General features: G+C 39.6%; 2 protein-coding genes across 3 annotated transcripts; one reads left to right on the top strand and one right to left on the bottom strand.

Annotated features, from left to right (window-relative positions):
- Positions 1 to 406: 406 nt before the first annotated feature.
- Positions 407 to 16,223, top strand: flr (fleer). 2 transcript variants are annotated; one of them, XM_038707886.1, is made up of 20 exons: positions 407 to 580; positions 1,041 to 1,106; positions 1,956 to 2,165; positions 2,798 to 2,854; positions 2,974 to 3,109; positions 4,035 to 4,139; positions 4,258 to 4,386; positions 6,010 to 6,059; positions 6,521 to 6,673; positions 7,870 to 7,935; positions 8,125 to 8,178; positions 9,107 to 9,172; positions 9,497 to 9,573; positions 9,842 to 10,049; positions 10,267 to 10,314; positions 10,920 to 10,991; positions 11,831 to 11,934; positions 12,775 to 12,853; positions 13,791 to 13,920; positions 15,406 to 16,223. In XM_038707886.1, exons 1-20 carry the CDS (start codon positions 533 to 535, stop codon positions 15,540 to 15,542), a joined length of 1,995 nt encoding a protein of 664 aa, XP_038563814.1. In that variant the 5' UTR covers positions 407 to 532; the 3' UTR covers positions 15,543 to 16,223. The 2 variants fall into 2 exon arrangements, with proteins under 2 accessions (XP_038563814.1, XP_038563824.1); XM_038707896.1 differs by lacking the exon at positions 10,267 to 10,314.
- Positions 16,224 to 16,584: 361 nt separating this feature from the next.
- cunh16orf89 (chromosome unknown C16orf89 homolog) lies at positions 16,585 to 27,166 on the bottom strand. The gene is made up of 8 exons (XM_038707907.1): positions 26,830 to 27,166; positions 25,594 to 25,746; positions 24,583 to 24,733; positions 23,778 to 23,895; positions 23,286 to 23,448; positions 21,919 to 22,023; positions 18,978 to 19,067; positions 16,585 to 17,406 (listed from the first exon to the last, which is right to left on the bottom strand). The coding sequence occupies exons 1-8, from the start codon at positions 27,149 to 27,151 to the stop codon at positions 17,303 to 17,305; spliced, it is 1,206 nt and encodes a 401-aa protein (XP_038563835.1). The 5' UTR covers positions 27,152 to 27,166; the 3' UTR covers positions 16,585 to 17,302.
- Between the last annotated feature and the right edge of the window lie 620 nt (positions 27,167 to 27,786).

Below are 27,786 nucleotides of genomic sequence, written 5' to 3' on the forward strand. Positions count from 1 at the left end.
TTTTTCTCCAGGCTGTGAGACTTTTAAACTCAAATTCATCCTCAGCACTGCTCCATTGACTATATTTTATTTCTGCCTACCATTTTTATGATTGCTTTTATATAACTGTATATTGTCTGCTACGCATAAGGGAGTTCCAAACTTAATTTCACATTACAACCTGTTGTATTGTGAGAAATAAAACCTACCATCTTGTATCCACCTTGTACCTTTGTATAAGTAATTTAATTGCTTTTTTTCAGTGTTCATTTATCTTGTAATTTAATTACATGTAACTAGTTACTCCTCAACACAGGTGAACAATAACAATTGAATTAAAACATCAAGTGTAGATGGTGGGCGGAACCTTCCTCCTCGGTGATTGGCTGTTACACATGTTTTTTTTTTCCCTATTTCCGGTCTATTCTGTTGCTAAGTAACATCTCCTATCCACTGAGCGTAAGCTAGCTAGATGCTATATTTATTTAAGAGTTCGGGAATAACGCAACGTTTCAAGTAATTTGTCGTCGGTTAAAACTCCTCACTTGAAGCCATGACAGCTATAAAAGACGGGGAGTACACGGCCACAATCTACAAACTGGTGAGAGTGTTGTTGTTTTAGTTGAGAGGTTAGCTTCAACGCTAACGTCGACACAGCAGGGTAACGCTCAGCCAAACTCCATTCACAAATCTATCAATTCTGTCTTTTATGCTTACTGACAAACATACACACCACTAACAACACATATCCGGAGTTGTGAGGGACTGCAGGTAAATTCGGCATACATTTATTTGCAACTACGTGGTAATGTGTGTGCTTGTGCCTGTGAAATAACATTATTGTTTACGTTATCTGTGCTGTAACGTTAACGTTGCTGCACCGTTAAATTGAAGTTTTTTGTTAAGTGATGCTTTCACGGCAAGGTCAAATAAATCCAGACCCAGCTTAGGGATATACAGTCGTTCAGCCGCGTTTCTTCCCTGCTAGATTGTTAAACAGTGTTTAAAAGAAACGCAGTGTGTATAAAGACCATCACGGTTCATTTTCATCTGTATTTTAGATTAAAGACGGACAGTATGTGGACGCAATCCACATCCTAAATGGCCAACTTCAAAAACACACGAAGGTAAGTGTGGAATAAAGTATTGTTCATTTGTAAAATATACTGTAAAGTTAAAGTAGGGTATGTGTTTTTGGAGATGTCTGCGGGTCTTTTTATACAGCTGGTTTTAAAAATATTGGGCCTAAAAAGTTATTAAATTGTCTTGAATTTTAATTCATTGTATGGTGATGAACTAGAGCTGATATGATTCATCAATTAATCGATTAGTCTGTTGACAGAAAATTAATCAGCAACTATTTTGATAGGCGATTCATTGCTTCAGTTATTTTTCAAGCAAAAATAACAAGAGCTGGCGAAAACACGTGTTTTTATTGTCAGTTAATGTGCTGATAATAATCATTAGGTTTATAAAATGTCAAAAATGTGTGAAAAAACGCACATCACAACCTCCCAAAGCCTAAAGTGAAGTCTTAAAAAAGTTCAACAGCAACAGAGAAAAAGTTCAGAATCCAAAGGTTTTCAGTTTATGATATAATCCTCCACTTTCAGCAGCGGGAACCTGAAATATTTTAGCATTTTTTCCGCACTATTTTTGAACAAAATATGAGGAATTTATTCACAGGTTCCAGTTTTTCAAATGCAAGATTTGCAGCTTTTTTTTTTAAACTGTAAATTAAATATATATTTGAGTTCTAAACTGTAAAGGTTGAACAAAACAAGCAATTACAAGATGCCACGTTTGTTGGGCTATGAGAAAGTTTGAGTATAAGAAATGAAGTATTTTTTAAAGATATTTAATTGTAGTGCTTTGTTTTTGTCCTTCCATACTGCAAGGCTTTCTGTTATAAACATTTCAAATGTCCTACAGATAACCGCCAGTTTAACACCCTCTTGCTTTCCACTGTGTCCCAGTCCAGGGCAGCGCTGTCTCTGCTGGGTTACTGCTACTATCACATCCAGGATTTCACCAGCGCTGCTGAGTGCTACGAGATGCTCACCCAGCTGCACCCGGAGGTGGAGGAGTACAAGGTATACTACGCCCAATCCCTGTACAAAGCTGGTGCTTATCCTGAGGCCACGAAGGCCTCCTTCGTGCTCGACAACCCCAGTAGCCACACCAAGGTACAACACACACACACACACAATCACTAGCATGATGATGTGAAAACCTTGTGTTTCAAAAATGACAACTTTTCAGCAGCTCCACTTTGACTTACTGCTTTGTTTTATGGGGAAATGAAAGTGTTTGGATCCATCACTGCTACAAGTTTGAAATTTAAGAAGCCCCCTTTATTTACATTGAAATCTTTCATTCTGTTCCCTCCATCTGTTACACAATTTCCATCACTGGGAGCACTGTTTCCACAGAAGTGCTCTAACAAATGCATATGGGCCATAAATGCTCAACACATTAAATAAAGCAAGCTAAAATCTGGATAGCTCAGCAACAGGGAACACATTTTCATTAACAGAAAGTTAAAATGATGCTGCCTTTAAATTAACTTTAAGTTATATTAAAATCAAGTAGAAACATTATGTAAATTTGTAAACAATTACTTCAAAATGTGTGAAGTAATTGTGGAAAAACAGGTTGCAGGACAGGAATTAAAGATGACAGCTTGGATCAGAGTGTGTAGTTTATGCTAGTGCTTGATTTTTTTAGCCCCAAAGTCAAACCAGCACTTGGCTCGTCACATCGTGTCCCTGTTTTACCTTTGGTTTATCCTCTCTCTCTCTCTCTCTCTCTGGCACAGATGATCAAGCTGCAAGCCTGTATCAAATATTGTGAGGAGGATTACTCTGCTGCCAAGGTGACGAGCTCTCTCACAGTATCTGTTTATACATATAAAATATATAATTTTTTGTCCTTGAAGCTAACTGTGTGTGTGTGTGTGTGTGTGTGTGTGCGTGTGCGTGTGTGTGTGTACAGTCAATGCTGGAGCAGCTGCCCCAGGATGACCCAGACTACGTCTACAATATGGGCTGTTTGCTTTATCAGGACGGCAAATATGAGGAGGCCTGCAAGAAGTTTATGTCTGCCATGCAGGTGCTGGGATACGTGCCAGGTAATCATCCAAACACACACATGAACACACCTTCACAGACACTGACTGCCTCTTGTGTGGTTTTCTTATATACAGATTCAGGGTTATCTTCTATGTAATGTTACAGTATTTTACAATTATTTGGCTCAAAACAGAGTTTCAGTGTGCAAAACTGAGTTAATTAGAGAGCCTTATGTCCCTCCCCTTCCGGTGGACCACCAACGGGACCTTATTTTGGAAAAAATATGTACGGTAGTCAACGGCAAGAGATAACAAATTTAGTTTTATCCTGTTTTGAATTGTGCCTTGAATTATACAGATGATTTTTGTCAAATTAAAATATAATTTTACAAGTCAAGAAGAATGTTGCAGTGTGTCGTAAAACATAATTACAAAGACCACAAACCCAAAAGTATGTGAGGTCCTAAATTTTAGCTTCCATGTGTAGATGATGTGATGAAAGGCCAAGGATTGTTTGATGAGACACATTAGATGAGACACATTTGTATGTGGAACATGTTTATAGTAATCAAAAGGAAATACTCATGAATGTTCACCAGGTCAGTAAGACTCCTGGTGGACGAAGATCTGGATCAGAGAACAGCCAAAGGGAGAGAGGAGAGGGGGTTTGTGTTATAGTTAATACACTATCACTAATTTTGGTTGCAGAAAAAGATGAATTTATTTTTCATATCACTACAGAAAGGTCTAATTAAACACTCAACAAAAATTCTACTTCAACATAAAGTGTTCAGCGAGATAAAAAAAGTATTTTCCAGTTTAAAGTTTCTGAAAATACAACTTGACTCCTTGGGATTCTATTGTCATTGAACGTGAAGAACTATGAATTTAAAGAGGAATTCAGCAGGGATTGTGTTTGAAAAATGACTGGTACCTTCATAGTTCATCTTGGTTTCTTTGTCTTTTTGCCTCTCCTCTCTGTCAGCGTTGTCCTACAACATCGCCCTGTGTTACTACAGCATGATGAACTACGCTCAGGCCCTCAAATACATCGGAGAGATCATAGAACGAGGCATCAGGGAACATCCAGGTAAAACCACATCTCAGCAAAACACCAGTCTAAATAGCCAGTTTAGTTTCAGCCACTCGTACTGTAGCAGTCTGTTTACAACAATCTTTTTGACCTACGTGTTTTGTCTTCACACCAGAGCTGAGTGTGGGGATGACGACTGAGGGCATCGATGTCCACAGTGTGGGCAACACGCTGGTTCTGCATCAGACAGCCCTCATCGAAGCCTTCAACCTTAAAGCTGCCATCGAATACCAGCTCAAGAACTGTAAGAACCTCACTCAGTGTCTCTGTGGCCTCATGAAGCATAAGAACAGGAGGATGGAGAGAGAGATGAGAGAGAGGCACCATAGTGGAGAGGAAGTATTGTATTTTTATGTTTGATCTGAACTGATGACAACCTAGGTAGCATTAATAACCACAGATGAACAGACAGACAAAAGAGCATTGCCTCTTCAAAAATGAGCAGTTTGCACCAAAGATGGGCATTAGAATAGAATAAAATGTAAACTTTAAGTTAAAACCCTTGCAAGCTATTTATGGCTTGAAATCTGCCCAAAAATATTTGTTTGCTTAATAAAAGGGCAGGTTTCCCACTGTGCAACACAGTGATGGAGTCAACATTTTAAAAAGACAGGAAACTGCAGGATTATAATTTACTGCTTAAAGGTTCAGTGTGTGAGAATTGAAACTACTCTTCACCTGTCAAATTCATGCTCTCAAGACATTAGGGTGCAGCATATCAAAAAAATCAGGTCATAATATTAGGCAACTGTTTGATAACATATTCACCATCTCGGCTGTATAGAGTGATAGTATGTTAATGTTGTGTATACAGCTTGTTGTGTCAGTTAATGCGGGTTTGAATTTGCTATTTGTCGCAGCAGAACTTGTTCAGCCCCAAACCACCTGCAGCCGGTCAACAGTATCATGGGAATGGTTCTGACCAACATTTCCTGTTTGCCTTCACAAAGTTACACAATCTTTGTGTAACAAAGCCAAACATTGGAAACATTGGTTATTAGTTGTATAATATATATCTACCAAGTCAAGTCCATTTTATTTAAAAAGCACTGAACAAAGTTATACAATAATAAAACAGATAAATAAAAACAGACCAATCAATTTATGACAGACAACAAAAAATAGAAGAATGAAGCATGAGCCAAAGAATAAAAATGAATTAACCAGGGTTGTTCTTGCTCAACTACAGGTTATATGATTCAGCCCTAAATAAGGTCACTTAATGTAAATGTATCCAGAGAGAGAGAATAAACTGATTGAGAGCAGTGAAAATCACCCCGTCAGAAGCAGGGTCGTCCTTCCTCCTGTCCTCAACCCTCTGTCACATTATCAACCCGAGACTTTAGGGATGAGCTCACACGTAGAGCTTAAAAGAAGTTGAAAGGGGACGCACCATATAACCGCAGCGTCCGCTTCTAAATCACTCTTCCTCCCAACATTTCCTGTCTGTATCTCCACCATCAACACCGTCGATTAAAGGTAAAAAAAATAAAGGTTCAACAGTGTTTTGAAAACGTAACGCTGAAAGTTTCAGGAAATTACACAATAAGAGCAACAGAGAAAAGTTTTTACAAGTCAAAGAAGAGCAAATGTGGCAAACAATGCAGGTTTTTAATTAATTATTAGGAAATGAACACATTCAGCACATCAAGGATAAACACTGAATGTAAACATAAAAACATTTGTTTCTTTACAAGACACCTGCACTGGAAACCTTTTTAAGTGTTCATTATTGAGTTTCTCCTTAATAATTTTCAAGACTCTGTTCAATTTGTTCATCCTGCCAAAAAAGTATGCAGGAGAAATGCTGATACAGACTACAACTAACAGCTTTCTATTCTGCTTTGTTTTCTTTGTGTTCCTGCAGTGAAAGGCGCTCAGGAGGCTTTGACAGACATGCCTCCCAGATCAGAGGAGGTAACTGTCATCACCCATTCACTCACCTGTGTGTGTGTGTGTGTGTGTGTGTGTGTGCTGGATTCTGGCTGCGTGTGATTATTCTGCTGTAATCTAAATTAAGGCTGCCTGGACCTGCCCCGCTCGCAGCCTGGAGATAACAGAGATTAATAGAATATTAGAATAGAGACATAGGTGTGAAGGCTTACATGGAGGTAATGATGATAGTTTTATCGTCTTCAGACTGCTTCATTAAAATTAATGTACAGATGGGGCACTGTCCTTGGTCCAGTCTGTAACTCCCACTTGGTCATGCAATTTTAACCTGAGAGAAGTGTACAACTAGTGCCCCCTACTGGAATTTACATTGAGTCATCCACCAAAACTCACCCCTTTTTCTTATCATATAGCGTTTTAAAGAGGCATGAAACATGGTGTATCCCATACAGTATACTATGGTGTGTGTGTGTGTGTCTTGGCAGGAGCTGGACCCAGTGACACTGCACAACCAGGCTCTGGTGAACATGGACACGAAGCCGTCGGAGGGTTTTGAGAAGCTGGCCTTCTTGCTACAGCAGCCCTCCTTCCCTCCCGTCACTTTCGGAAACCTGCTGTTGCTCTACTGCAAACACGAGGTACACAAAAGGCCGGCCTGCAGGGTACAGCGATCCTGAACCTGGAAGGGCCCAGACCGGATTGAATATGGCTTTGAGTATCTTTGAGCAAGGAATCCTGACCTGCCCAAGGACTTTTATAGACCAGTACAGGTTGTAGGCAAAAGTAAACAAGCTGCCATCACTGCAGTGGGCTCTTAACTGTAAAACTTTGTAGTAACACTGTGAAGTAAATAAAGGAAAAAGCAGGTATTTTAACTACTTTTGCTAGGAAATACTGTACTTCCAGGAGATCCTGCAGGACACTTACCTACCAGTTGTAAAGTTTTTATTTGGTTAGGCGTCTTTTCATCTGCAAAAAAAAAAAAACTAAACTTGCTGGGCTCCGACAATAAACTTTTAAAAGAAGGAAAAGCAAAATGCAGAAGCCCTCGCTGCATGAAATCCCCTTCAGTCATTTATGTGTCACTTTGGACAAAAGCATTTGTAAAATGAATAAATGTAAATGTAATTCGCTGCTTAAAAAAAAACGCTGCCTGCCTAGAAAGGGGCTGACGTCCACACGGCCAGGCATCATTTGTTTCGGATGTTTACTAAATGATTAATCGCGTCTGATCGTAATGCAGGAAATCATGGATTCCAAGTTTGATTTATAATGAGAAATTAGCCGGTACCTCCGGCTGGACTTAATTACTTCACAGAACTTTCATGTCTAGCCTGTGACAGATGAACAAAAGTGTGTCCCCCAAAGTTTGTCACATAACCAATTTCACACTATGTGTTGAGACTGAGTAACATCCACATTCACTCAAAATACCTTCACTTGTCAAAGGAAACAATTACTGAATGCAGTCAAGCCAAATATCTCTGAGTTAAAAATGTGTTCGACTCCAGAGAGCGACTGAACTTCACATCAGTATATAGATCCACAGCAAAATAAACCTGTTTTCACGACTCAGTTTTTCATTACATAAGCCAGCAGCTCCGTATAGGGTTGTTTTACTGAATGTTAGATTGAAAGTTATCATGGTGTTCTCCTTCAAAAACATGACCCCGAGGGTCCATGCAGGGAGTAACATTGGTTTCAATAGGATTTGAAGGTCATGTGGAGTGAGTCTTAGTGGAAAGGGGTAAAAACACACAGGGAGCTGCCGAGAGGTGTGGGTCTTTCATTAAAATGGTATTAATGTCACTGTTGGATTTAATCTCTCTCTCAGTACTTTGACCTGGCAGCTGATGTTCTGGCAGAAAACGCCCATCTCACCTACAAGTTCCTCTCCCCGGTAAGTTCACAGTCACACAGGGGCTGGACTTTAAGATCAGGTCCTAATTCACACTTAATTCTTATAAATGCAAATTTTCTGTCTCTGTTTTTCCTTCATTTTCTTGTTTGCCTGCAAAATGTTCTAAATAATCATGAAAGGTTTCCAATGGCTGGATCCACATTGAAGTTGTGTTTTTGTCCTTTCCAGTACATGTATGAGTTCCTTGATGCATTGCTGACCTGCCAGACAGCACCAGAGGAGGTACTGTAAGATAAGAAGGTGGAAAACTTGTAGCATTTATAAGACGCATATTTTTATTTTAACAGTAGATTAAATGACGTGTGTGATGTAGTAATAGTTACAAACCCACAGAGAATCATCACCAACCCGTTTTTCAGCTCATTGTTTTGTTTTTTTAAAACATTTACTGTTTGATTGTTCAGTCTCGGCTCTCTCATCATCATGTTTTCCAGCTGCACTAAGCTGTTTTCAGCAAACAGCGGTAAGGCTTGCTCACCAAATTACCATAACATCTTTATGGGGATGACATGTCGCTGTGTTTACAGTTTGTTAAGTTGGCTAAAGAAATCATTAACGTAGCTTTAATTATAGTTGGTGCAACTGAGAGGATGTCAATTGGTTCCAGTGATGAATCCTTTTAAAACTAAAAAGAATTTCATAAAGCTTTGCATCCCAAACATGCAGAGATCAACTACATTTTGGATGGTTTGGACTCATATTGAACCTGCACACTGACATTTGAAGTTCTTATCTAAACCAGACATTTAGACTAAGCTGGTAAAGGTCACCAGAGAATTACATTTAATTCTCAATGTGCAGGTACCTCCTCTGCTGAGACTTTATGAATGTCCATCCATCTTCATCCGCTTATCCGGGGTCATGTCGCAGGGGCAGCAGCTCCAGCAGGAGACCCCAAACTTCTCTTTCCCGGGCCACATTAACCAGCTCCTTTATGATTGTGTACTCAAATACCTGTGCTGATAAATAATTAGTATTTTGTCTTATTAATATTTTCACACACAAATCTTTCACAGTACAGCTTCAGGTTCTTTCACATCTAGAAAAGGCTCATGTTTAGTTGTGTGGTGTTTTTTTTTTTTTTTTTTTCATTCATGAATAAAATCATTTATAACCTTTTTTTCCCCCCTGCTGTCCGTTTATTTCACAGGCTTTTAGGAAGTTTGAGGAGATGAACGGCAAACTGACGGAGCAGTTGCGGAAGCTGGCTAAGCAGGTCTTTTTCCTCCTTCCACATCTTCCACTTTTTTTGTTGCTTTCTAATTTATTGTGTATTGTACTGTACATATGTTTATTTTTCTGTATTTCATTTTGAGATATTATGTTTAAGGCTGTAGTCGTTTCCAGACAACTCAAAACACTGACACGCATCCTGAGTCACAGTTGCTTAAGGAAATTGTGAAAATACATATTTTACACTTAAAAGCGGATTTCTCAGGAATGTTTCTAGATATGTTATTATTATGGCAAAATAAACAGTGGTTGTAAAAAAGCCGCTCAGCTTCGAGTTTTGGCTGAATGTTGTTATTTGTTCTTTAAGGTGCAGGAGGCCAGGCTTGCTCGAGACGATGACGTGCAGAAGAAAGCTCTGCAGGACTACGACCTGATGCAGGAGAAGTGAGGACTCACTCACCCACACGCACACACACACACACACACAAACACACACGGATGTGAAAAGATGAAACGGATGGTAAAACAGTTAAGAGGCTGCTCGCTGATATCTCGCACCAATATTTAATATTTTTAAATACAATATTTGAAGATGTAGAATTTACATCTGTATTCACTAAAACACACTGTAATCCTGCTCTTAATGAAAAGTGTAAGGAGATAAGTTCTTATATGAATTGGTGCTATATAAAAACATTTAATTGAATCCCAGGTACATCGTGGTCCTGATGGCTCAGGCCAAGATCTACTGGAACCGGGAGAACTTCCAGATGGTGGAGAAGATCTTCCGCAAGTCGGTGGAGGTCTGTAACGAGGACGATACCTGGAAGCTGAACGTAGCCCATGTGCTCTTCATGCAAAACAAGTACAAGGAGGCCATCGGCTTCTACGAGCCCATCGTCAAGAAGCACTACGATAATGTGAGTGCTTTTAGGATGGCTCGTCACGTTCGTGAACAATATGGAGAAAGTAAATGTGTAAAGGGAGAATATTAATGTCAGAAAATGCATGTCAGACATCAGACACCTGACTAATTTATTGTATTTTGAAGCAAACGCTCAATTACAATGCTGTTAATCGGCACCACAAAGAGTCTGAGGTCAGGACTAAAGCTTGACAGTTTGCCTTTCTGTCCAGGTGGAGCAGTGTAACATTCAGGAGTGTCCCTGCAAGTGCAAACCTTCGGTAAAAATAGAGACCAAACTGCTTTGTTTTGATTCCTCTGCAGTGTTTTTAACATCCGTGCATGTCTGTTGATTGATGATTTTCTTCTGTTGTATTGTGTGTGGGATTTTGTTTTGTTTTTTTGCAGTGGTGTTTATGTCATTTCTGACATCTGACCTTTGTCCAATTTCAGAAAATTACGTCATGATAAACGTGGTAGAGGGCGAAAAATAATCAGAGTTAAGTTTTAGTCTTTAGTGCAGTCTGATAAATCTTAAATTCAGTTTTAAAAAAACAGCGATTTCTTGTTGGTATTTTAGTGAAAAATAACACCAGTTGTATCTAGTATATCCTGAAATCTTGACTTCAGTTTTCTTTCACATTAAAAGATCTTCACATCAGCATGAGGAAACTTGCACGCAGTCTGGGTTGGTTTTAAAAAAAACAAAAAGGTTTGTTAAAGGTCCGAATGCTGGTTGATAATGTTCTGTAAAATGAGTCTTGCTTTTGAATGTTATTAAATATATTAATATGTTGAACAAACTGATAGAAAAATGTGTGTGTGTGTGTGTGTGTGTGTGTGTGTGTGTGTGTGTGTGTGTGTGTGTGTGTTTGTGTTACTGCAGATCCTGAATGTGAGCGCTGTCGTCCTGGCCAACCTGTGTGTGTCCTACATCATGACCAGCCAGAACGAAGAGGTACTGTACAAAGACGTTAACGCAGTCCTGTTGTTCTGTTCAGTGGTCAGTAGTATCCTGCCAGAGCGGTAACAATATACAACACTGAAAGGGAGCACTGCATAATTATCACTCTTACACAGTGGTGAAAAGTAACTAGGTACAAATATTAAAGTACAAATATGAGGTACTTGTGCTTCACTTGAGTATTTCTATTGTTTTCTGCTTAATACATCTACTCCACTACATCTTAGGAGGAAATATTGTACTTTTTACTCCACTACTTTTATCTAAAAGCTACAGAAACAAAGCTTACTTTTACACACAAACCATATCTGCTTCTAAAATATGATTTTTTTGGGGTAAACCTCAAAGCAAAGACTTTTACTTCCACCGGTTACAACATTAAAATGCTGCTTTCACGTTAATGTGTCAGTTGGGTCTGATGTGATAGAATAAATTACATATTGTAAAATTAACCACTGTTAACACTCTTCACTCTGGGAAATAAAAAACTTCAGTAACTAACTTTATTAGTATGTTATAAAAAAAATAAAAATTCTCAGAACTCAACTTAGTTTGTTTGTTGTTTGTATTCCACTGAACATTTGTGGTATATGAATAAAATACCAATCTGCATAATGACTACTTTTACTTTTAAAAGTAAAATTTGTTGATAATACTTTTGTACTTTAACTTAACTTGTAACTTCAGTATTTTAACTTAACTTTTACTTGTAATGGAGTATTACATTTAATACTTTACTGTAAGCATGCTTTGAGGATAATACTACCTCTGACTGAGGCCCACTCACACTGCTAAGATGCCTGTAAATCCTCCTGGTCGTCCTGTTCTTACAGGCTGAAGAACTGATGAGGAAGATCGAGAAAGAGGAAGAGCAGATCTCCTACGACGACCCCGACAAGAAGGTGTTTCACCTCTGCATCGTCAACCTGGTCATTGGGTGAGTTCCAGCTGCTGCTGCTGCTGCTGCCTTTCACTAATCCCGCTGGAAAAAACTGGCTGATGGTTGTGAGTGAAGCAAGAAATATTCCACTGTTCACAGCGTGTTTATTTAATTATTTAAAAGGGACGGTGTACATTTATAAACATATTAGCTTTGCAGCAATGTAAGCATGCCAGATTTAGCCAGGAGGCTATTTTCTCCAGCAGGACGTTAAAAGGTCAGTAGTACAAGAACATCATAATAATAAAACAAATATACAATACATCACAATATAAGACACCACAATTATCAAGACAGTCATGATGCTTTACTAAACCGATCATGAGCTGGTTGCTAAATTAAATAATGTGCAAGTTAGGTGGATTTATAGTTAAGGTGCTGTTTATGCAGTAAAGTGTTATCAAAACATTATATTATTACCACACAGCAGAGTGAAACTTCTCTCACATCCGCTACAAGTCAACATTTATACACTGACTGCACCATGCAAGGTCACAGAAACTGAATCATATTCACACAAGTAGGGGTTCAGTATCTTGCCCAAGGACACTTGGACATGCTGCAGTCTCCACCTCCTGAGCCACTACAAAATTATCGGCTTCCCGAGGGAAGCCAGACCAGAGGGAGGTCAGACCTCAGCAGCAGAGCCATCACAGCACTGAGTACTCACAGTACAGTCCACTGTTCACATTACTTTACGTCATACAGGTCTTATATCTTGTTGAACACTATGCATTAATGTGTGTGTATATTTGTCCATCTGTACATGTGAGAATATATAGGTTATTTTTCATCAGTATCACTGTTTTTGTCTGAAGTTGTGTTTTTATCTTTCAGGACGCTGTACTGCGCCAAGGGGAATTACGACTTTGGCATCTCTCGTGTAATCAAGAGCCTGGAGCCTTACAATAAGAAGGTCGGCCATTTAATTGTTCTCAGGCCTTTTTTCTGTAATGTTTGTAGCACATGTTTTTAAGGAAAGTTGTTAAGCTTTTATTTGTGAAGCAGTTAATATTTTCAGTGATGGACAGGAGATCATAAACACAACTACAAGGATATAGGTTTAGCATTCAGTTTGTGAAATTAAAAGACAAGTATCCAGTTTTAAACCCTCCAGGACTCTCTTGCTGAGCGTTTTCTCTGACGCCGAGCTGCTCTTTTTGGGACCTTTTGATCTGGTCCAGTCACAACAACAACCAAACTCTGGCTGCAGCTGAATCCACTAAAGTCCAGCTGAGAACACAGGCCGTCATCCTGAGTGTTTCCCCTCTTGTCCTCACAGCGTTCCCCACCACAGAGTCACATTCCCAGAGAAAGCAGAGAGGAGTTCAGGAATGTGAAGCCTGGCGAGCCACACTGTCACGCCAGCTTCTCACAACCTGACCGTCATATCTGAACTCAGTCACTGCCACACACCATCCTGTAAAGTCAAACCACAGCTTCTCCCCGCATTCCAAATTAATATTTACACATCTACTTTGTCTTACCCAAAAGCAATTCAAAATGTACCACCTCCACTGCTGCAGAATAACTTGAAGTTGTAAACTCATTACTTGAGTATCTCTGAAATGTACATTGTTTCTCAGTTTTGCTGGCCTAAACTTTGTGTTTACCTTCTTCGGCTGTTCTGCAGCAGGTGAGGTAAATGAAATCGATGCATACATTTCTACAGGCGTCCCGATTTGTAAACACCTTGGACCTCCCTGTGTTAAATCACCCACAGAAGCTTTATTATTTTATATATTGCAACAAAAAAAAGCAATTGGACAGGCCAGTTGGTCATCGGTTGATCCTTTCAATGAAATACTGAAAAGTGTGTGTGTGTGTGTGTGTGTGTGTGTCTGTGTGTGTAGCTGGGAACGGACACATGGTTCTACGCCAAGCGCTGTTTCCTGTCTCTGCTGGAGAACATGTCCAAACACATGGTCATGCTGAGGGATGCTGTGGTACAGGAGTGTATTCAGTTCTTGGAGCACTGCGAGGGTGAGCAGCAATATCGCGCACACACACCTGTAAAACTGCCCGAATCACGGCACTATAGTACCAACATTTCAACCCTACACCATCAGTGTAACGTCAGGCTTTTACTTTTTAATGGTGCACGCGTCTGCTTTAAATACAACTGCAGGATACAGCTTATAAATTTATTGTTAACATTATGTTTTTAGTATCCCATGATAATCTTAATCCCAATGACCTCCTGAGCTTTCCTTCAGCGTCACCATCGGGTCAGAACCAGCAGTTTATTAAACCCTTCTCTTAATCAGCAATCATCCCGCCATAACTTAGCAACTGTAAGCATTTCCGGCTAACTAGCTACCTTGTGCAGTAAACCCTAGCACTACTTTAAAGGCCAAGACTACAGTAAAGTATATCATTAAATAACTACATTGCTTTGTAGTTCACAGGTTACATACAATAGCACAATGGACAAAAACGTCCAGCATACTATCAGCGTGGAGGCTAACGTTAGCAGCTCTGTCCTGATACTTTGGGCTTTTAGGGACATTTACACTCAATCACACTCAAAGTCTCTATTGAAGTGTTACAGTCGCCAAACACACTCTGGTTTGTCGTCATCCTAAAAGCCTTTTTTTCTTGTTACGTTAAAAGTAAAACACTTGGAAGCTAGGCAGCAGGGTTACGTTTGTAACCAGCCTGATCTTACATTTGTCCTCATCATACTTGATCATACCAGGACTAACTAACTCTACACTACAGTAAAATAACAATGCTGTTTATTAATTTTCACGTCTTCTACATTTGTCATCAACTGGTCAGGATAATAGCGGTTTGCCTGTTAGCTTTCGCACTCCACTCAGCTACCTCGGCTGGCCAGCTCATACTGCTGTCGCTCAGGGATTCTGCTAAATGACCTAAATCTAAATGTACTGTATGTAGCCATCTATTGCATACAGAAAGCCTTTTTACAGGATTCATTTTAAAACCAGTCGGCTGGAGACATTAAAAAGTGAGCTAAGGGAGGTAAGCTAGCTCTGATAGCTCAAATCTGCTAGCCAGTTATGATTCAGCTAGATTGACAGTCAATGACTTTTTTTTTTCAACCTTTGTCTGAAATCAGGGACCCATTGTTAGAAAAATTCCTTCAAATAACAATCTGCCCTCGTTTCCACTGTAAACTGCACGTGCAGCGTCCATACAAGACCAGATTTTCATGATATCTATGGAATCCAGATGAATGACCTTTACCACCCTGTCAGTTTCCACTAAATGCATTTTATATTAATCTTTTGTTAAATTTGCCGAGCCATGACATTCATGTTGTCCAGAGGATGAACCCTTTATCACCCCGTGCCCTTTCCTCTACTGCCACCATTAGGCCAGGCTTCTCAGCAGTGCTTTAATAATGTGAGGCGTTAGAACATTTCAGCCTTTCTTTGATCAGTCTTGTTCCGTTTGAGTTGATATCAGTGTTAACTCTGGGTGTTTTCTTTGCTTCCCCTGTAGCGTACGGTAAGGAGGTTCCAGCCATCATCGAGCAGCCTCTGGAGGAGACCCGCATTCACATCGGCAAGAACACAGTCACCTACGAGGCTCGCCTACTCAAGGCGCTGTTCTACGAGGTCATTGGCTGGAACAACTGAAGTGTTTAAGGTTTGCTGATCCCCGTTTACCAGATTATTAACACCACTGACTGCAGCCAGCGATGGCATTTGGTCGATGGCTTCCAGTCAAAGGATAATGGAACTAATCAGCACAAATCTACTGGTAGTCAGTGTCACATATGTATGTGAATAAGGGCTGTTGTGCAAGCTTTATACACCTGTGATCCAAAACCCTTTTTCAGTTCCAGACTTCCTTTTGGACTCACTCTGTCTTGCTCTTCAACACTCACACACCCCAGGGGAGGCTTTTATTTGGAAGTTGAGTTGAGCTGGGGAAAGTTTTGGCACAAAGTTCATCTCTTACATAATCAGCTTGAGTTCTTTCTCACTTTATGATCCGACTGAAGCTCCACTTCAGACTCTTATAGCAAGAGATTTACGTTTTATTTTTTTAATCAGTGCTACTTATTATACAGGATACATGCAGCAAACTTGATTGTTTTGTTTTTTTTATTCTGCTAACATAAAATACATGATAACAATTTTGTATGATGAGTTCATCTGCATGCATTCAGTTCATGCGTATCTCCTCTTTGGTCCGTGCTGGTTGTACAGCTGCCTTCTCGTCCTGTTCTGTGGATTTCTATTCAGTAGATATGATGTTTGTGAAAAGCAAAAACATAATTTAACTAAAATAAAGATATTTTTGAACAAAGAAAAAGTATCATTATGTTCAGATGTTTTTCTTTAAAGCTGCAGTAAATATGCCTTGGCCTTTCAAATAGGGATGCTCCAATCAGGCTGCTTTTAAATAACTGACCGGTTCCTTGTATTTAAAGCGTTTTGACCTCCTGTCCCACCTCTAGCCTTTCGGAACAACTATCAAAAAACATTTGCCTTCAAACAGGTTTGGACCACTTTAAATGTTGTTTTCCAACAAGCCACTGTAAGTCTTATTTTCATAATAATGGCCATCTGACTGATAACTCTGTACCTGCCGCCTCCGTTTTCCGCTCTGCCGTCATTTTTCGCTGTCATATTTTCTATGTAGCCAAGTGCAAATAAGAAGAACCAGGTCAAAAAGTACAATCATTTTCCTTTAATTCATTACATCTTGTTAAGTCAAGTAAATTGTATTTCTATAGCCCAATGTCACAAATCACAATTTGCCTAAACTAAATTCTGGACAGGTCTCTCTCCTCACAGAGCAGCCAGAAATATTAAAACGTTTTGACATAAAATTCATACAATAACAGCCAACCAGGGGACGGCATCGGGGTTACAGCTCTAATCCCTTCGCCCATAACTCCCCAGAAAAATGGTTAAGCTTAAACTGTGCGGCAAAAGGAAAAATCTGACAAGCCAGCTCACTCTGGAAAAGTGAAAGTGCAATAAATTCTAAACTAAATCCTCCAAAATTTCATTTAGAAAAAAAATTATAATTTCTTCAGCTAGCAGCCTGAAGTCACCGTGTCCAGCTCCACGTGGACCGGAACGTGAGCTGCCTCGGACGCCAGTTTGCTGAACTGTGAATTCAGATTGCTTCCTGTAGGATTGGAGCATCGCTACTTTTAAAAGGACATCTAGTTTGGGATTAATTAGATACATAGCATTAGGTCAGATTCAGCACATCGGGTCTAAAGCATTTTCCTCATTATAATCATCGAAGATAAATGAACAAAAAGTGGAAAAGGGAAAAGTGTTGCTTCCATTTTGTGTTGAGAGTCGTTCTCCAGCTGTGAAGAGCTACCGGATCTACGGTTTTGCTTGTGTGAACGCACAAGGGTGAGGATGGGAGTTCAGGAGAGCGGCCTCTTCGTTATGTCCTGTTCTGCCAGGTAGTAGTTCAGGTATCCGCCCAGAGCGCCGACAGCCACTGCCGTCATGTGACTGGAGCAGCCGTCTGGGAGACGAGAAGGGCAGAGGGGGAGGAAAGAGTGAGTTTGACTCGGGTGTATTGGAGCATTTTATGATCAGTCATCTTTTTTCCCTCCCAAGCATTCAGATTTTTACTCGCATGAAAGTCAACAGTATTAGCAGTAAAATTACCTGCGATTCAAAAGTAAAAGTACAAGATACAGACATGAAATGAGTATCGACAACCGGATGGAACCGGTTCTTGATTTCCAAGAACCACGGATTCGATAAGGATCTCAATTCTGCTCCTCTTTTCCTAACTTCCTGCATATTTCAGCTCCTGACTGAACTGCAGTGAGCATTTTACAGTCTGTAAAATTGTCTCTTATCTGCCAGGAGCTGCTACGCCGACCTGACGTCACCTCATTTGTTACAACAACAAAGCATGAAGAAGAGAGTCCTTCTGTTTCCAGTCCGCAGCAAATGCTCCAAAGTTTGGCTTAGCTGCACTAAAAAAAGAGAACACAGCAAAACGCAACAGCTGCAGTAAGGAGGTTTGGTGCGAGGGAGGAAGCAGCTCCAACATGACGAAGCATTTCCTTCAACACGGCGTGAATCTGAAGGAACGCACCGTGTTCAAGGTGTCTCGCTCCCCCAGCTACAATGACGCCCCAGATATAGCAAACAGTAGCAAGCTCTCCAGCACAAAACACAGGTGAGCTGACGTTCACCTTTTATACTGAAGGGAAATGAATGATGTCTACAAATGACTCAACATAATAGTTTTCTTAGAGACGAGTCCCCAGAGACGCCCCCTCTAGGACTCCTCTTCCCCTTCACTTTAGACATGAAGGGGAAGAGGAGCAAGAGGGTGAAAGTCAGCGAGCGCTGAGGAGATCTAAGATGAAGGAACCAGAACTGAGATACGATAAAATTTAAACCATACCCAACCCTACTACTCAACACCCATCTTTATTATCAATATATTTATTTCTGCTCAGTAAGCTTAGAAATAAAATGTACTTTAATGTTCCTGTGGGGATGTTTTGTCTTGGAGTTCAGTTCCAGAAACAATACAATTCTTTGTAAGCACATCAGGTATCGACCGGACGTCACGATCCATACTGAAGACAGAATCTTGTCTACGTTGAAGGTCCTTTAAGGTGTCAGAGCTACCGACAGCTCTTGTCCTCATGTAACGTAAAAATGATACCAAGTTCTACAGATTTTAAATATACAGATACTGTTTTATAAATTTTGCGGAGAAAAAGAGAGAAAAATTGTTGCATCTCTACCTTTTTACCTCATGACATCAGGGTATAGAGAACGTTTTTAGAGATTTATTCATACTTTTATCTTCTGACGTGGAACATGAAGTGAATCTGATCATCTATCGATCAGAGATCAGCGATTCTTACCGGCCACGACCTTCAGAGCAGGCTGCACCAGGCAAATGATAAGAGCTCTAAGCTTTACTGATAATACCAGGCAGTAATCCCAAATCTAATGATGCTCTGTGATACTACTCCTTGTTTGAGCTCTTAATAAATGACTCAGCAGATCACAGTAAATAAGCCTGTGTGACGGCAGAATAATTCGATGTGTCCTGGAGCTGACCTGGAAGTATTTTCTCCCTCCTCTTCACTCTCCTGTGAGGCTGCAGCTGTTCCAGCAGCTCGTCTCCAATGATCTGAGAGATGATGCTCTCTGAGACAAGAAACGGGAAAACAATAGCAACTGTTAATTCATCTCTTTGTCCGGTTCAGGCTGTCAACACCTAAGTGAAAAAAATATGTAATAATATCTTACAAGTGCCTGTACTTACACCACCTGTGATTAAAAGGACAAGGATGCTGATATTTTTAGATCCGTTTTATTGCTCATTTATGGATAAATATTAGGGCTGTCAATGCATTAATGCTCACAATTTATCTTTTTATGCTAATTAATCATATTACCAAATTTGACACCGTCGTGGAAATTATGTTCCTGGTGAGGGATTGAGCAAATAATTGGGTTACAACAAAACTTTGTCTTTGAAGAATTAATAATTAATAAAAGAGAATAAACAGATACAGCTGGTCCAGAGACCTGCTGCCTGGGGCAGCTTCGGGCGTCTGGCCCCGAGCAAAGGGATGCATCATCATATACACAGTCTAGGTTTCTATGTTTTGGGGAGCAGAGATCCTTTCTCAGCCTTAAATAGACATTCAAGGAGAGGAGAGGAACAACAAGAGGGGAAAAACACCAAAACAATCTCTATAGTTCTGACCTAAACCCTGGTAAATGTGGACGGACTAACATAACGAGTATAGGAGAAGGAAAGGGTAACGATAAAATACACAATATATACCTATAAGACATAACAATATTAGTAAAAATAATAGTAATAGTATTAAAAGAACATACATAAAAGATTAAATGTAAGAGGACACAATTTTAACAGACACCAACTTCTTCCCGTAATTATAGAGCAGATTCTTACCTGGCTTTACTTAAGCTGTGGGAAACGCATAAAGCAATGTCTGAGGAGACGTGCTAAACAGCAAATTTGGTTTTAAAAAGCTTCCAGACAGAAGTTTAGATACATCTGCAACTATTTTTTGGATATGTCCAAGCACCTGCTGATTCCAATAGATATAATCCTAAAACAATTATGGCATTGTTCTGTCACCACAGCGAAAAAATAGTGGCAAAATTCAAATTCAAAAAATACAAATGTGACACAATCTACAAATAGAACATGAAATTCACCTGCAAACAAATCACTTTACATTCATTCAAATTCTGGTTTTCAAGTACAAGTCACTGATTTCTATTTGTGAATCATGATGTGTTTATTTGTAGATTTTTAATCTTTTTGTATATCATGCTTTATATCTGTGGATCATGAAGAGTCTGTTTGAGGATTTTGTATCTATTAGTAGATCGTGTTTTACATTTGCGGATCATGAGAACTTTGTTTGCGGATTTTTAATCTATTTGTAGATTGTGTTATGTGTTTACAAGTTGTAATATCCGTTTGTGACTTTTAGTCTGTCCATTTTCAATGTTTTTGGCACTGATTTACCTCCATAGGATACTTTCAATTCAAACTGCAAACTTCCCCTGAGAAGAATCTGACATTTAACACATTACTTTTTTTAGTTATTAAATGTATGCATCCATGAGTTCCACAGTTCACACATCCTGTGTTCTCAGGATTCTCCTGTTGAGTCTTTTCACATTCTGTTTAGTTTAGGTTTATATTTAGGTTTTTGGTTTATTGGTCAGTTTGTTATCTGTTAGTTTGCCTCTGTTGTTCTGCCTTCTGCTTGTTCTGTGTAGTTGTTCTGGTCAGATATCTTTAGTTTAATTATCTGCTGGTTTGTTTCTTAGTCATGTATTGGGTTTCAGACTTGTCCGTCTGTTGTCTTATTTTTAGTCGGCCTGTTTTAATGTGTATTCATATGCGGTATTTTTCTGTGTACTCTGTTCTGTTAGTGCTAGTTTTAGTTTGTTTTCCCTGTTTTCCCATCAAATCTGATGTTCTGTGTGCGGGGGTGTTTAAAAGACTCTTAAGCCTCTCTGGGACAGTCTTGTCCATATTTGAGGGCCCTAGCCGTAGTGGTTTTTGATCTGGCCCAGGGCTTAAGTGTAAATATCCTAAATCATCCTTTTTATAGCGTTTTCACAAACAGGAAAAAATGGTTTTACAAATCTGAAAGTGGGTTTCTGGCAGCATTAAGGTGTTTGAAAACCTGGTTGAGTAAAGATTGTATTACTATTTACCTAAAGTATGAAAAGGACTCCTAATGCATTAAAATGTTCCTGTCAGTGTTTCATTATTATATCTGATGTTTCTGCTACACTAGGCCCTGTCTTGCATTTTACTGTGATAGTTGTGTAAAATCATTTTTGGGTTGTTTTAATGGAAAGTCTTTATAATCATAGACCCAGTGCAAACTTATTGTTCTCCCCCTCTAATCAATGTGTTCTGGTAAGCTTTTTCTGTAGAGTGGTGGCAGAAGTATTCACTTTATTTAGACTACTACCACACAGTGAAAATACTGCAGATTGTGCTATGTCCCAGCCTTGACAAGCCCCCAATTCACCAACAAGATTTACCAACAATTCCCACCAAGAGCAAGCACTAGGAGAGAGAGGCAAGGATAACTTCCTTTTAAGAGGCCTTTTGTGAACATAGATTATATGCTACTCAGCAAAATAAGAGATTCTAATTCTGATCTATTCTGATTCATCAAAACTTAACTTATTATCGCTATAATAAAGTAAAAACTAACTAGTTTGTCTAGAATTTCTTCACTTTCTTCTCCATCACTCCGCACTTTTGTTTCATCCCCCCTAAAATACAAATAATATTTTAAATTGTATTAATCACAGCCTTAAATTGCTTGATTAATTATTAATTGCCTCATTTATGTCCACAAAACAGGTCAGATATTTTGAGAACACTTAAGATATTAGGTTTAATTTGACAACCGTGCTCCCTTGAAAAAATTTGACATTTAACTGTATTTTTAAAACTGGTTTATTATAATGCTGCTCAAACACTCACTGTCTCGTCCAAAGCAGCCCACTTCCTCATCCTGCAGCCGGAGGATATGCTGCAGCCAATCAGCTTTGTAGAAGTCGAAGAAACCAGACAATCCACAAATCAGGACTGTTGACAAAGAGAAGAGGAACTTAAGTCAGTCCCTGGGACATTTAGCCTTCTGTTTTCTACACTGTTCTGCCGAAACTCCCGCTGCAACTCAACCGTGCAAGGATTTACATTTGTTCACAGAGCAGTTTCCCTCCTTTCAGCAGTTTTACACGAGCATCAATATCTCATAAAAAGACACCTGAAGGCAGAGAGAATCAATAAAGTGTTGAATTAGTGAACAGAAAACAGACATGTCACAAACACTAAAACATGCATCACCATTGACTTAAAGCTGTTGTGGCCTGTTTGAACCATAAAGACTAATAATATTTGATCAAAAAAGGATTCACCTATTTCATATCTTCAGTCAAAGCCTATTGCTAAAATTATTTTGTCTGATTGGCTGATTTGTTTTACATCTTTTGCGTGATTTGTTAGAAAAAGGTCAAACTTGAATAATGCCTGCAAGAAACTAACACAGCAGAGAGAAACTCAAAATATAAATAAAATATAGGGCAGTGTTTATACAAAGAATGTGGGATGATTAAAAGTAGGAGGTTTCATATCTGGTTTCAAAGCTAAAACCATTGGTCGCTTAATTGATTAGTCTGTTGACCAACATAAAGTTAAACTATTTTGATAATCAATTAATCGTGTCACTCACTTTTTAAACAAAAAAGCCAAAATATTCAGTTTACAGAATCTATAGGCTATTTTGTGTGTAGCTACAAATGTAGTTTAATTATGCAGCCTTGTGCTGTATAATAATAACAAGCTTGTACCTTGAATCTCTAATGTGAGGATTTCTTGCTTTTGTCAGATTTAGATAATTGGAAACTGAATTTATTTGGGGTTTGGACAAAATGAGACTTCACCTCTGTTTCTAGAACATTTTGATTGGCACCATTTCACTTGTTTTTTAACTTTTCATAGACAAAACCATTAATTAATTAATCAAGAATATAATTGTAAGATTAAACAAACAGAATATTCTTTAGTTGCAGCCCTTAACAACAGTTTAACAAACCAAGGCATAGCTATCAAATTATCCAAAGGGTTTTATAAGCTTGAAAAATTGTCTAAACTCGAATTTTCTCAATGTTTTGAAAGCATTTCAGATACAAGTGTCTTACCTGACAGGAATAATATGCAAAATATATGCAGTTTGAAATAAGTAAAACATATTTTAAAACACATGTTGAAACACAAACTACAAAAAAGGCAAATGTGGAGAAAAGGACAGACTCGTACCACAGTGCCCGCAGCAGAAAGACACTCACTGTTCTCGATGAAGATGTCCACCGTCTGTTCGGTCAGACCGTCTCTGATGATGTCCTGGTTGGTCTTCATCATGTTGGAGCAGAAAATCTTCTCGTAGCTCCGTTCAGTCATGTTGACTCGGGACTCTCGAGTGTCGCCTTTCAGCAGGTTGCTGCAGCCTCTCTGAGCGGGAAACACAAACCAGGAGCCGCCCAGAAACTTATAAACACATTAATGCTGCTGATCTCTTTTTATCTTAGCATCTGCTGTCAGTTCAAAAGGTGCAGGTGTTCACCCTCAGCATGTATTCATACAAACAGATTTTAAAGCATCATGTCAAAATTAAGTTTCTAACCAACTGCAGGAAAAGTTTCTCACATGTTTAGCCTGCATCATTAATAAAAAAACATAGATCCATATGATAGTGTGGCCAAACGATATTTAACTTCCCTTTTAACAAGCAATCTGTTTCCTGCTTTTCTGTAATAGAATAATTTGGGTGTTTTAGTTACCATTTTGCCGATCATGAAGTAGAGCAGCTGGTGGGACAGAGAGTAGTGTGGACAACCGAAACGAGTCATGGTGTCCCGGCAGGGCTTCGTGACGATGCAGGGCGTCCCGTTCATCTTCCTGCTCAGACACACAGGTGAGACAGACAGGTGAGTTCCCTCACACTGAAACGACATCACAGTTTGTCTAGTTTGTCAGGAAATAGTATAAAATGTAATTTCCCACCTCACAAATGGTTCATTTTCTGACTGTTTTGTCCGACCAAAAGTCCAAACCCCAAATTTATTTCATTTATTTATTATTTTTTTTATTATAAAGATCATTTATTTGATCATAAAGTTTGTTGTCAATCATTTTCTGTTAAAAGAAAACAGCTAGATAATATTAACTGTATATGTTTGTTAGTTTTTTTACTCTCAGGCTGCATATGGCCCCAAAAAGCTCCTCTAATCAGAGGGCAGAGCAAGAAGCAAATCAATATTTACACTTTTTCAGAGTTTGGCAGCTGGGCGATCAGAGCACTCTGTTTAGAGAGACTTTAGTGAGCGAATCACACTAATACTGTAAACGCTGGGAGATGAAAACAGAGTCACAGAACTGGAACACACCACTACTCCCAAAAAGTCCTCAAACCTCAGCAAAACAGGTCATTTGTCAGTGCTTTCCAAAATGACAAACATTTTCTGATCTGCAGTATTAGGCAACTAAGAAGTCATAAAACACCGACTGTGACTGTTAGACAGAAACCCTCCCTCCTTGTGTTTGTCGCGCTGAAATAAAGTGATGCTACGGCGTGTGTGTTGGTACCAGGTTCCCAGCAGCAGGGTCAGGCACTTGTCACTGAGCTGCTCGTCGTAACACTCGGTGGTCATGGAGGAGGGATAGACCAGGCTGGGGTCTGTGGAGCTCCACTCCTGAGGAATCAACCAGAAGCTCCACGACAGCAGGGGCTCAAACTCTGCAGGACACACAGGAGAGGAAGCTGAGAAGGACACCACAGGGCTCTGATTTCACAAAGGTGCAGTACAGACGGCCACAGGAGGCAGTTTGTCGCTAGAAGTCACACTGCAAGATCACAGCTGCATCTTTCAGGACCTGCTTATTTTGTCAAGAGTTTCACATGAAGGTATTAACCATTTATTAACGATGATCAACCATTTATGAATGATTATTAACAACTGGAATTAAATAGCATGTTTTTATACTACAGTTCATCTCATGTGTAAATCTCATGTCCTGTGTTCTGCTTTGAGAAAATGTCAATAGCCAAAAGGGACACTTGCATGTGGCGTCTGTCCGTCAGTCTGTGACAATATAAATAAGACAATATCTCCAACAATAGACAATATGGGGTATATAGGGTCGCTAGGGTTGCTGAGAAAAATTAATACATTTTGCTACTCAGTTTGTAGAAAAGTCTACAAAATACAAACGTTGATAACTTAGACATGCAACCTGTGACGAGGGCTTATAAAGACATATTGTTTTGTTTTTAAGGGACAAAAGCAAAAATAAAGTTAGGAAAACGATGGATTACAGCCTACATGAACAGTAAAAAAATATTTTTCCTTCTTGTTGATAAAAGATTTACCATGTAGACATTGGTTGGACTTATCATTGTTACTTTTTACCAATACTAATTCACATTTATCACCCGGTTATTTTAATGAGGTTTTCATGTGAGACAGTTGAGTAGATTTTGTTTATTTAGTAAAAGTGAGTTTTCAATTTGAGTAAAAGGGTTAGTGTAGCCTACTTCCTTCGCTTTTCACACCACATCACATGGATTTGTGGGAAATGAAGTCCCCCCTCTCTCACCTCTGTAGTATTTGGGGTCATTCTGCTGCAGGGCAGCGACGGCCTTGTCGAAGCTTTGGTCCAGACGCTTGACCAGAGCGACGGCGGAGGTTCTCTGAGCCCAGCTGACCGTGTCTGTGTGAGGCCACGTCCGAACTGCTTCCTTCAGTTCAGCTGAGACACAAAACAACACAGAGAAGACATTTACAGACGTTCATGGTGCCCAGATGATGAATCCTAACTGTGGTGATCCTCTGACTTTTCCTGTAGCGCCACCACCAGGTCAACACTTTAATGTGTCCAACACTTTGTGAACAAATACCTCCAGAACCTAGACCATTATTTTCAGCTGCATCACTGCATGTTGATGTTTTTAGCTGTCCCTACAACCTGCTGAGCTGATAGCATAAAGACTCTTATTTAGTATAGACAGAAACAAAACTAAGTAAATAAAGCCCCTTTTAAAAAAAGGGAAACAAATACTTTGTGTTGGCAGCAGTTTCTCAGTCCACACTGACCAGCCAGCACAGAGTGTGGAGAGGTAGCTGAAGAGGAGCCAGTTCCCCTCCTGGGTGCTGACAAGGTGCCCTTGAGCAACATAACGAACCACTAACTCCTCTGGGCGCCTGACTACGCGGCAGCTTCGTCACTCTAACGTCTCCCCCCAACTGAATGTATATCCTGTGTGTGTGTAAAAAAAAAAATAATGGAGTGAATTAATGTAATTTACCCTAAAGGGGATTAATAAAGTAATTATACTTACAAGTATTAAAGAATAAAGGCAAACCAGGGCAAGAAAGAATGAATGAAATGCCTTTTGAGATAAACAAAGAGTGAGATGAGATCTTAAAACACTGGATGTGAGGAAGACTTATTCAAAGTCTCAGTAACCACCTAAACAATGAGCAGGGCAGTTGTTCTGATGACCCCAGAGGCCTGTTGGAGCTTAAGAAATTCACTGATAGGCTGTGTGTTGTTGGAGTCAAACCACATAACCTCTTAAAAGCAACGAGAGGTATTTTGAATTTAACAATTTAAGTATGCAGCAGAACTAGATAGATATTTTATTTAAGTTTTTTTATTTGGTTCTTTAAACTTTTAAATAAATAATTCGCCTCAAACCTTTCCATGATAAGCAGGATCGTGCTCTACCATTTCGCAAAAACACTGCAGACATTCCGTGCAGCTGACCCGTCTGTTTGCAGAGAGGAGACTCTTCCTGCTGCCCGTCTCCCGGCACAGGACTTGTTTACGTACCCTGCAGCATGAGGAAACCGACCACCCCGTCCAGGTTGATGTGCTCATGTTGCCGCTCCAGGAAGGATGCTCCCCTGGAGAGGCTGCTCAGGATGTCATCGATCACCTCCGCGTGTGACCCGCACACTGCGGCAAACAGAGCCAGCACTGCGGCTAGCTGGTGCCCTGCAGCCCGCATGTTCTCACTCCTATAATCCCAGTCTGGAGGCTCCGGGACCGTCTTGTCCGACCGAGACAGGGGAGCAGGGAGGACAGGCTGTCTCTCTCTCTCTCTCTCTCTCTCTCTCTCTCTCTCCTCTAACAGGGGGGAGGAAACAGGCATGACGTCAGGAAGGCTTGCATTACGAAATCCAAACTTAATTTAAACTTAATACACATAATTTGCGTATTTACTTATAACATCACCTCACATTTTGTCAGGTAAGTCGAGACCAACATGTTTTTTCTGTCTCGGAACTATTCACATGTAATAGCAACTAAAGATAAAAGCTGTCTATAGAGCTTCATGCAAAAGAACAAAAACAGAACTGTCTTTTCTAGACAGTAACCCCACATTTGCGAAATCACCCTTATTCATGCACACACGTGATCCATTACAGTCGCGCTTGATGACAACATAACAGGGAACTTCTCTTAATATCTGACGAAGCATTAGAAAGTTTTTGGATTTTGTCAGAAAGTTCATATTCTTCGAACCTTACATTTACAAATTGTAGAAACTTGCGTTTGTGGAAAATGTATAATGCTTAGAGCTTCTGCTGGCACACCAGCTAAAGTATGAGGACCAGAGATGAAAGCCGTTCAACAGTTTATTGTCCTTAGTTTCCCACTTCAACAGTTGACTGACAGATGATTGAACAGCGAAAAAAAGGCAAATGAAAACAATCAGTAGACAGAAGTTACTCTAACGGGTCATAATCAAATTAAAACACTCACTAGCTGTGAAGGATTATGGAA

Source organism: Micropterus salmoides, unplaced genomic scaffold, assembly GCF_014851395.1.
Source record: "Micropterus salmoides isolate LMB-PRFRI ecotype aquatic unplaced genomic scaffold, ASM1485139v1 Ms_hic_scaffold_10, whole genome shotgun sequence".
Taxonomy (NCBI): domain Eukaryota; kingdom Metazoa; phylum Chordata; class Actinopteri; order Centrarchiformes; family Centrarchidae; genus Micropterus; species Micropterus salmoides.

Bases quoted from the DNA above. Each gene is read 5' to 3' on its own strand.
- flr (XM_038707886.1), top strand. From the start codon at position 533: ATGACAGCTATAAAAGACGGGGAGTACACGGCCACAATCTACAAACTG. The intron at 3,110-4,034 runs GTAATCATCCAA...CCTCTCTGTCAG, and splicing joins GGTGCTGGGATACGTGCCAG to CGTTGTCCTACAACATCGCC. The intron at 10,315-10,919 runs GTAAAAATAGAG...GTGTTACTGCAG, and splicing joins CCTGCAAGTGCAAACCTTCG to ATCCTGAATGTGAGCGCTGT.
- cunh16orf89 (XM_038707907.1), bottom strand. From the start codon at position 27,151: ATGCCTGTTTCCTCCCCCCTGTTAGAGGAGAGAGAGAGAGAGAGAGAG. The intron at 25,747-26,829 runs GTACGTAAACAA...TTTGTGTCTCAG, and splicing joins CGGTTTCCTCATGCTGCAGG to CTGAACTGAAGGAAGCAGTT. The intron at 17,407-18,977 runs GTCAGCTCCAGG...CTCGTCTCCCAG, and splicing joins GAGGGAGAAAATACTTCCAG to ACGGCTGCTCCAGTCACATG.